The sequence below is a fragment of the Drosophila subpulchrella genome, chromosome 2R (genome assembly GCF_014743375.2).
Source record: "Drosophila subpulchrella strain 33 F10 #4 breed RU33 chromosome 2R, RU_Dsub_v1.1 Primary Assembly, whole genome shotgun sequence".
Classification (NCBI taxonomy): Eukaryota; Metazoa; Arthropoda; class Insecta; order Diptera; family Drosophilidae; genus Drosophila; species Drosophila subpulchrella.
Window position 1 is genome coordinate 3,015,410 of NC_050611.1, and position 10,436 is coordinate 3,025,845.

At 39.4% G+C, this 10,436-nt stretch overlaps 1 protein-coding gene across 2 annotated transcripts; it reads right to left on the reverse strand.

The window, feature by feature from the left end:
* Positions 1 to 5,536: 5,536 nt before the first annotated feature.
* On the reverse strand, positions 5,537 to 8,240 carry LOC119550756. 2 transcript variants are annotated; one of them, XM_037859679.1, is made up of 3 exons: positions 8,039 to 8,240; positions 6,466 to 6,972; positions 5,537 to 5,973 (listed from the first exon to the last, which is right to left on the reverse strand). In XM_037859679.1, exons 1-3 carry the CDS (start codon positions 8,091 to 8,093, stop codon positions 5,651 to 5,653), a joined length of 885 nt encoding a protein of 294 aa, XP_037715607.1. In that variant the 5' UTR covers positions 8,094 to 8,240; the 3' UTR covers positions 5,537 to 5,650. The 2 variants fall into 2 exon arrangements, with proteins under 2 accessions (XP_037715607.1, XP_037715606.1); XM_037859678.1 differs by having other exon boundaries at positions 5,537 to 5,976.
* Between the last annotated feature and the right edge of the window lie 2,196 nt (positions 8,241 to 10,436).

Genomic DNA, 10,436 nt, shown 5'->3' on the forward strand with positions numbered 1-10,436 from the left:
TTTCGGTTGGTATTTTAAATGTCTGTACCACCCCAGTTTTGTTATTAAGCTTAGTATGGTGACAAAGTATGACATTGGAAATTTTATTTTTCAGAAATTCCTTCTGCTCATGCTTTCCTGGATGATAAGCAATGACCCTTGTTACTAAATTGTGATATGGATTTGTCGTAATGTACTTCTGAACTTTTCAAACTGAATTTAGCATGAAACTTAGAATTTTTTGGCAAATCAAATTTGTCTACACTTATTTTAAACAAGATTCTAATTTAGAACCAATGTATGTAACCTTTTACTTAAATTTCGAATCAACATTTTATTTACTATTATATTTTATTTATTATTAAAGTACGCTTTTTCTGTGCATAGGCAAAACAGTAGAATAATAGTTTAGCTTGGTACTAAGACAAATATGTGGGGATTTCATATTTTCAGAAATTCAATCAGCTCATGCTTCCGTGGCTGATGAACAATGCTGCATGTGTCACCAAAACTTCTCCTGATAACATTTTTTGTCTTCGCGTCCATTCTTGATTAGTGATACGTTTATCACACTGAATTACCCTCAGATACAATTATGATTCTCCTGTGTTTTCTCGTGTCGGTTACATGTTGCTATCACTTCTCAAGAAGATCCTGTTGGCCTGGAGGGGGCTTTAGCTTTTGTGATACTTGAAAGTGTTGATCATGCTGGAATGGCAAAGTTATCCAGTAATTTAATTATTTTTAAAACGTTTAGCCAAAGGATAGGGTTGAGCAGAAAACAAAGGTATGGTGTATGGACCATGGTATGGAACAAGCGAGACATTACTCCGTAAACAAAGGGGATAGACCTACACCAGGCCCAACGGAGCTCGGGCTCACAGACTCGTCTGCGTTTAAACTTTAAAGCGACTATCCCATATTCTGAGGTCCTGACAAGGTCAATGCAGAAAAAAGGAAGATCTCCAGCGCAAACAGGATGACGGATACAAATACTCGCTGAAGTTCCTTAAAGGATCAGCGGCTTGAAGACTGTATGCTCTGACATTTACACTCAGAGAAAAAGTCAAGTATTTCGAGCTTAGATCAATTATTTTCAGTGTCAAAACTTCGCCCAGCAGGGAATATCCCAATCTCAAAAACAAAGTACAGCTGCGGAGGCAGTCCCGTCCAAGGCGAGGGCGGCCGCAGAAGCCGAGGTGAATGTCGAGCTCCCGGCATAATATCTTCCCAATACGAAACGGTGATAGGGACACCTGAACGAAAAGGCAACTCTCTAGCTCTTATAGTTTACGAGATCACCGCGTTCACCAGGACAGGCAGACATGGCTAGATCGACTCGCCCAGTGATCCTGAATATATATACTTTATGGGGTCGGAGACGCTTCCTTCTACCTGGTACATACTTTTCCCCGAATACAATGTACCTTTTTACTCTACGAGTAACGGGTATTAGTAATAATACATTAATTTGTGATAAAGGGAAACAAAACTTTTCGATCCCGACTGAAGCCGAATTAGTATGACTTTCGGTTGGTATTTCAAATGTCTGTACCACCCCAGTTTTGTTATTAAGCTTAGTATGGTGACAACGTATGACATTGGGAATTTTATATTTCAGAAATTCCTTCTGCTCATGCTTTCCTGGATAATAAGCAATGGCCCTTGTTACTAAATTGTGACATGGATTTGTCGTAATGTACTTCTGAACTTTTAAAACTGAATTTAGCATGAATGGTGGTTTTGAAACTTAGAATTTTTTGGCAAATCAAACTTGTCTACACTCATTTTAAACAAGATTCTAATTTAGAACCAATGTATGTAACCTTTTACTTAAATTTCGAATCAACATTTTATTTACTATTATATTTTATTTATTATTAAAGTACGCTTTTTCTGTGCATAGGCAAAACAGTAGAATAATAGTTCAGCTTGGTATTAAGACAAATATGTGGGGATTTCATATTTTCAGGAATTCAATCAGCTCATGCTTCCGTTGCTGATGAACAATGCTGCGTGTGTCACCAAAACTTCTCCTGATAACATTTTTTGTCTTCGCGGCCATTCTTGATTAGTGTTCCGTTTATCACACTGAATTACCCTCAGATCCAATTATGATTCTCCTGTGTTTTCTCGTGTCGGTTACATGTTGCTGTCACTTCTCAAGAAGATCCTGTTGGCCTGGAGGGAGGGAGGCTTTAGCTTTTGTGATACTTGAAAGAGTTGATCATGCTGGAATGGCAAAGTTATCCAGTAATTTAGTTATTTTTAAAACGTTTAGCCAGAGGATAGGCTTGAGCAAAAAACAAAGGTATGGTGTATGGACCATGGTATGGAACAAGCGAGACATTACTCCGTAAGCAAAGGGAATAGACCTATACCAGGCCCAACGGAGTTCGGTCTCACAGACTCGTCTGCGTTTAAACTTTAAAGCGACTATCCCATATTCTGAGAGGTCCTGACAAGGTCAATGCAGAAAAAAGGAAGATCTCCAGCGCAAACAGGATGACGGATAAAAAAAACTCGCTGAAGTTCCTTTAAGGATCAGCGGCTTGAAGACCGTATGTTCTGACACTTACACTCAGAGAAAAAGTCAAGTATTTTGTGCTTAGATCAATTATTTTCAGTGTCAAAACTTCGCCCAGCAGAGAATATCCCAATCTCAAAAACAAAGTACAGCTGCGGAGGCAGTCCCGTCCAAGCCAAAGGCGGCCGCAGAAGCCGAGGTGAATGTCAAGCTCCCAGCATAATATCTTCACAATACGAAACGGTGATAGGGACACCGGAACGAAAAGCCAACTCTCTAGCTCTTATAGTTTACGAGATCACCGCGTTCACCAGGACAGGCAGACATGGCTAGATCGACTCGCCCAGTGATCCTGAATATATATACTTTATGGGGTCGGAGACTCTTCCATCTACCTGGTACATACTTATCCCCGAATACAATATACCCCTTTACTCTACGAGTAACGGGTATTAGTAATAATACATTAGTTTGTGATAAAGGGAAACAAAACTTTTCGATCCCGACTGCAGCCGAATAAGTATGACTTTCGGTTGGTATTTCAAATCTCTGTATCACCCCGGTTGAAACATGATTACAAGTTGAAATATAAATTAACTAAATGCTAGACTTATTAGTTTTGCGTTGGCTCCAGACTAAAGAGGTCGTGTTTCTTTCCTTATTTAAAAAGTCAGTGACAATCCAAATCCTGCAAAAATGTTGACCACAGTGTGCTATATGGCATTGAGAACTTACGGTATACTTACTAGTTGTGTATGCGGTTTTGTATCCGTCTTGGGAGCAGTTATTTTTTCGGTGGTCCTTTACTCAGGCGCTATCGATATGGCTTTGAGTTGGTTAACCCCCATTACGTCCGTGTGCACTGCCTTGAACATAGCCACCTTAGAAAGGGAATGCAGTTTTTTGAAGGAATTACCAATCACACCTCTTAGAACTGGTAAAGTTTAACTAGGAAGTATCACCACAGGTCAATAAATCTAATATTTTGTGTTTTTCAGGACTTCTTGCAAGTCTTTATGCTCTTTTGACTGTGTCAGTATTCAATGTTGTGGCTTCGGTCTTGCTGGCCGTGGGTACCATAAAGGTAAGTCATGAGCTTTGAATGAATGGTACTCCATTTCTATTCCAAACTAATCCTTAAAGATTATGAAAGGCTTATCTAGGTGACTAATGCCCTTACTAATTTGAGCAAAATATACAACAAACATTTGGTTGTTAAAATTTACCAATGCAGATAGTTTAATAATTATAAATTTTTTTTTTACTATTTAAAATGTTTGTATATGTACTTCTTTTATATTGTTTACTATTTGGCCACAATTAACATAGTAATGTTCACGTAATGTGTGTATTTTGTTATTGCAATAGTAAAAAGTTAATTAACTATCAAAAATAGTTATCCGAACGTAATATCTTCCACACAAATTAATAAATATTACAAATTTTCTTCAATGTGTTGTTTAAAATTATCCACTGGGTCCAGCGTCTCGTACACCTAGAGTCCAAAATCAAACTCTTAAAGTTAAGAGTTATATTCCCTTCAATACACTTTCACAAGCTGCTGCAATTCACTTTTAAAAAGGGTAATTTAAAGATTAACTGTTTTTTCTTTTGCTTATAAACAACCATGCTATCTATCTATGAATTTAATTAATAATTTTAAAAATTGTATAGTTATATATACTTTAAAAAATGCAATAACTATATTTTATGGGTTGGATAAAACTAGTTATTTACCTACAACCCAAGGGTTGGGTCCATAATACCCTTTATTATAGTTAAAAAACTATTTTACGTTTACGTAAGAGTAAAAATTGACAATTCTATGTGGTTAATTTTATCAATCGATTTTTTTGTGCGTGTGACTGGAGTAAAAATAAATAAGAGTGGTAAATGTTAAAATATTTTTAACACCTAACTTTTCTACGTCGTAATTGTTATTTGAAAGCGTGTTTTAAAACCTTCAAACCAAGAGGTGTATGTTCTTTTATTTAATTTAGTTAAGTTTGGTATAGTTACAAATAAATGGAATTTTATATTTTCAGAAAAACCGTTTGCTCTTGCTTCCGTGGCTGATAACCAATGGGTTGCTCCTGGCCTTGTGGACTGTCGCCTGCATTGCAGAAATGATTTACGTTGCTGTACACTACCATGCATCGATAATATTTCTCTTGATATTTTTCTTTTTCCACGCGGTTTTTCTTGGTTAGTATACTGTTTAGCACACTGAATTACTCTCGGACTGGCTGCTTATATTACATGTACTTTATTTTCTCGTTTCAGTGATCAGCTGGTATCTTTACTTTGGGATTTACTTACTTTTCAAGAATATCCAGACACTCAGAAAGGCCCTGGCATTTGGACCTGATCCTAAGTTTGATATAGAATTTACTGAAATTAGTGGTGGTAACACAAAGCCATTATGTAACTATTAGTTACTACCTAAGCCAATAATTATTTTAAAAATATTTTGTCAAATTTTTGTAATCGGAAGAAAATGTCACTTACTACGGAGTGATTTTATCACTATAGCTTGGCTTTTTTTTGATAAAACCAAAAGTATGCAAGAAATCTGCACAGTAAACCATTAATTAGTACTATTACTAACTATCAAAATCTTAGTTGTAGCGATATAACTATGAAAATTGCAACAACCAACAAATCTTTATTGCCACCAATAATTTTAAACTACAACTTTAATATAAATAATAAGTCGCAAATATTAACTTTTAACGTGCTGAATTTTTAGCTAATAAAGTATTTTTCAAGAAAATGTATCTTAGTGGACACATCATATACTTATAGATCCGTGGTTGATGATTAACGGATTACAAAAGGCCTTAGATTCTTTGTATAGTTCTGAAAAAAAGCAGAGCAAGAAATATCATACTAATGGCAATAAGATTTAAAATATTTTCAGAAATCTTATTGAATTGGTACAGTCCGTACTAGACTATTGTTTTTGGAAACCTTCACCTCCCATTCCACTTAAACAATCTTTTTGTGTTTTTGATCTGATAGGCATTCAAATATATTTTCTACACACACAAAGGGCATAATTTAAACATTGTTTTGGGGCGGCATTCGTTGCAGCTACTTAGTTAGCTAGTGGCTTTAGGTTCCGTGGTTCCGAAGCACTCACTGTCATTTTCCCAGACCCAGCCACATGTAGCTGGGGTCTATGAACTGGGAGCCGCGATATCCCTGCGGATTGCGCGACACCAGCGATCGGATCTTCTGGGAGGGTCTGTAGCTGCGCAGGGCCTGCAGGAGCTTCGATGTCTTCCGGTCGTGCTCCTGCTGCTGGGCGGGATCATCCGTGCCGTCGGGCGGCATGGGCGGCAGGTGCAGCGGGTGCGGGTGCTTCCCCTCCAGCAGTCGCGTTTCCGACTCGCCGAGTTGCGACTGCTCTGCAAAGCGCAGATTCGCCTCTAGCTGGTTGAAGAAGCCACCCAGATTGGTCATGGCTCCTAGAAGAAGCAGTAAATCTCACTAGCAACGGTGTGATTACATCAAGTGCCGTAGCCCTTTCTTAAAAAAATTTACGAAATAATTACTTCCCCCAAAAAACCCTTAAAAAACATTTTCATACTTAAAAAAAAATTTACATTACTGAATCCAATTGGTGATAAATAGTTTTCGTTAAAGGAAGGCCTTCTTTACAGTCATTTATTCTTTGTTGATTGCTCTGTTCTAAATGTTTGTGCTTTGATAAAATTTTTACACTAATGAATCATTCCATGGAGTGTTCCAAAGTCAAGGGAAAAAATGTAAGACCTGCTAAACAAATCCTGGGCAATCTTTTCAACTCATTTTTTGTATAAGTCCAGATGACTATTTTAAAAGACTTCGGGGAAATTGGTGTAAAGAGGTAAAAAGCCGTGGATTACTTTGCAATTGTGTCTTTAATTCTTCCGAAACCTCCCCGATTTCTAACCGAAGTCCCACCCCGTACTCACCAGCACTGATGGAGGGCAAATAGCGTAGCGACTCCGGCAGATCTTTGCGTTTCCAGGGCAAGTTGTAGACGTAGTCGAAGGGTGGGGTCTGCTCCTCGTCATCGGGTGGCCACTTGGGGGGCGCCCTTTTGGCCTTGACCTCCGCAGCTGGCGGAGATTGCCACTTGTGCTGCACCTGCAGCTGCTTGAGGTGCTGAAGGTGCCACTGCCGACCGAACCACTCCGGATACGGGGAAAAGTAGTTATCACCGAACTGTTTGTCCATTTCCGCGCCTTTCGATTTCGGCAGGGGATTTCCGCTATCAACAGGGTAAAGGTCGTCGAAAGCCCGTGACGTCGGCGCCGGCACCGAGTCCCTGTCCCCGTTCCCGTTCCCGTGAAAGTCCCAGTCCGGATCCAACTCCCAGTCCCGCTGCCACTCCGGCGGAGTTGGCCGGGCACGGCCAGTTGCTGTTGATGTCGCTATTGCCACCTGTGCTCCGCCGAAGGGTGCGTTTCGCAGTGGAGCTGTCGGTGGAAACACATATCGGCAAAAGGGGCCATTAATTGTGGGTTCCCAAAGGTTTTCGGGGAAGTCACTTGGGAACAAATAGGGTTGGCTTTCCCGAAAACGGCATGACATTCAATTTCCGCTCCCGTCCTACAGATTTTAATTAGTGATAGGCACAATGACTGCTAATAAAAGGTCAACTTTCAATTTGATACAAGTGCCGAGAAATGAGTAATTACCGAAAGTGTATGAGAGTACTATGAGTGTACCGCATGGAATCTAAATTAGAATCTATTTCAAGGAGTAAGTACTTTAACTAAATGAGCAAGGGATAAAAATTCTATCCCTGTTTTGGTGACGAAAGTCTGTAATAAAATTCTATACGATTTAGTTATTTACAAAGAAGTGTTTTCAAAGCCATTTTGCAAATCTACGTATCTTCTTATTTCCAACACTATAAGAAGTAGTATAACCAGAAGAGTTAAAATCCGCATGTTACTTTGTCTCTTTCAATTCAATTTTATCGCTTCAACTATATCTATAAGAATCATACGTCTTTTCCCTATACCTGTCTTATTTACGATCTGGTAGGCTGTACTTTTTTTTAAGTAATGGGAGTTACCTGGCTCTTGAATTTATATCCGTGGAACTGAAACCGATGAATTTTCCCGTAGTATACATAAACAATATAAAACATTCTAAATGGGTTTTGTCTTTATACGGATCTTTATAAACTAGCCGATCGGAAAACACTATACTCTTCTTATTATTTTTGTTAATTAAATACTGTTTATGTGTGTATACACATTTTGTTAACACAAAAATTTTTTCTATTTTAATAACACGCATGGTACGACTTTTCTTTCTACGTCAATTAAATTCATTACTCTTCGGCTTGACAAAGCTAATTGCTTTTTTTATTTGGTTAAAAAACGAATAAAAACCAATCAATTTTTGATACGTTTAGGGCTTATTACAAATGCTTTCGCTTGAGGGGGGTTAAATAACTGTTCTCGATCAGGATCGTATTTATATTAAACCCTGTTCCCCAGTTTCTGACTACATTTGAGTTTCCCGACTTACCTGCGAACAGCAAAACCATCAGCAGAATCCGTCGCCTCATCAGCAGGTGCGACATTGTGTGGCTGTTTTTCGAGGGCCGTCTTTGGGGTGCAGTTACATTTTACGGATACACCACCGCTAAATAGTTTGCAAACACATCTCAGCCGAAGGGCGAAATTTCAAAGAAGATAGCTGCTCCCACGGCGGAGATCGAGTTCCACGCCGGAGGACTGACGACTAACGGGCAGTTCGCTCGCTCCGGGCGCTTTTATAGCCCAACTCCACGGGAACCCTTTCGGCCACCCCGACCACGCTCCACGCTCCGCGCGAGCACCTGTTGCCCGACGACGGGAGCGGGACAGGACGACGGTGAATACGCTGGGGACATGCGCACCAGCCGGATGGACGTGTCACCTTTGCTTGGTTTTTGAAGTGCGACCTGAGCTTCGGCACTTTTCTAATATGCACGGAAATGGCGAATGGCACTGGCAATTGGGAGTCGAGTGTCCAAGTGCCGTCCTGGCTAGGATTCCATTCCACCATTCGGGCCAATAAGGCTCAGGTGTGCCAAAGGACCTTTTTATGCAATTATCCTGTCATATTGCGCAATTTTCCCAGCAACCGATATTGCTCCAGGTGAAAGCCGGTCTTGCCTCATCCTTTATTCCCATTCCCATTCCCAATCCCATTCACATCCCAGTCATCCATCCGACCATCCTGGTGTCCGGCTGACATGACGTCAAAGGCTTTGCTTTTGAGTTTGGCCACCGTATTAGCATAATTGGGTCAGTCGCTGGCGTCGGTGGCTTCCCACCGGCCATTGTGTGCCGTGCATCCATTTATCCATCCAGGAGCTGCGCCACCACCTTCGGTCCTGGCCGCTCCTCGCTCCTAATTGGATTTGCATGCAGCTTCTTTGTGGCACGCTGGGCGCGCTAATGGTCCGGAGGTCTGGCCTGGAGGCCCCCTATTCGAATGCTCCACTGGACCAGTGGTCCGAGGCCCAGGGGCCCACGGGCCCAGAGGCCAAAGGCTGGCCAACGCCAAGTTTGCCTCCACAGCGTTTAAAAAACTTTCAAGCACAAACTGTTTGTTAATTAAGCTTCAATTACAAGTTAGCTCAAGTCAACTCACGGCGCATCTACATTTGTTGCGTTATTGACATTGGCGAAGTTTAAAATTTAAATCAGTTTAAATGGAAATTTTTAAAACATCAATAATGTATGGAAGTCCCTTAAAAGGCTTAGGTCAAAAAGTATATGAATAGTGCTCATTGATCACCCATTATTTTGGTTTAGTCCAACTTACTCAATCAAAAGTTTGTTTAACAAACTGTAGTCATTTTAGAATTGAGAACTACTAAGTTAGAGGTGTCTTGAAAATGCGACAGAAATGTTGTTCAACTTTTATTTATCACAAGCAATTTAAAATTAAGAAAAACGTTCGTATGTCGAGACCGTTAGGTCATAAAAATTAGTTAGTAGAGAATAAAGACGAAATGTTTTTAAAGCAAGAACAATTAGTTATGATTTATCTTTATTTAGAAAGATTTAATACTGCTAAAAAACAATTAAAAATATAAAAAATTGATTTTTTAAAATTTTTTAATTTTTATTTGTTTATTCTTAAAGATGGACATGATCTTCTCTGGAGATCTATCTCACGTCCGTTAGCTTATGACCGCAAGGCCAGCTAGCCTTTTTATAAGAAAGGGGCAAAAGCGGGTACATGAAGTTAATTTGAGATATTGTGATATAAATGATATATTTGCAGCATGCCGTTAAGTGGGCTCGAACTCCGGACTCGGAAAAGATGCAACACCTCATTCCGCTGCTCAACGCTGTAGTCCGAAATTTATTTGAAGTTAACAACATTTTCTTAATTTAAGAATTTCATGTGAATAATAAAATTTAATATCAAAAAGTTCAAAGACTAAGAATTTAGTTCTTCAATTTAGACTTTGTTTTTCATCAGGTGTACAAATGTTATTTTTAAAAGCGGTTCCAAAACCAACCGAAGTCAAACTTTTTGAAGATTCTTTCTGCGAATAATTACAGCGAATGGAAATATATTAGCACATAAATAACCGAGCTTTAAATATGAAGTATAAATGTAATTAAACCAAGTTCCAACCGAAAAATTTAGGCACAAGTTTTAAAGCTTGAATATTTTATGAAAAATCTTTGAAAGGTTTTTTGAAGTCACATCTTTATACCCTTGCAGAGGGTATATTGATTTCAATCAGAAGTTTGCAACGCAGTGAAGGAGACGTTTCCGACCCCATAAAGTATATATATTCTTGATCAGCATGACTAGACGAGTCGATCTAGCCATGTCCGTCTGTCCGTCTGTCCGTCCGTTTCTACGCAAACTAGTCTCTCAGTTTTAAAGCTATCGGGCTGAAACTTTCCCAAAAGTC

Excerpts from the sequence above, each read along its gene's own strand:
- LOC119550756 (XM_037859678.1), bottom strand. The coding sequence starts at position 8,093 with ATGTCGCACCTGCTGATGAGGCGACGGATTCTGCTGATGGTTTTGCTG. Across the intron at positions 6,973-8,038 it reads GATGGTTTTGCTGTTCGCAG|CTCCACTGCGAAACGCACCC; the intron begins GTAAGTCGGGAA and ends TTCCACCGACAG. Across the intron at positions 5,977-6,465 it reads TTTGCCCTCCATCAGTGCTG|GAGCCATGACCAATCTGGGT; the intron begins GTGAGTACGGGG and ends TGCTTCTTCTAG.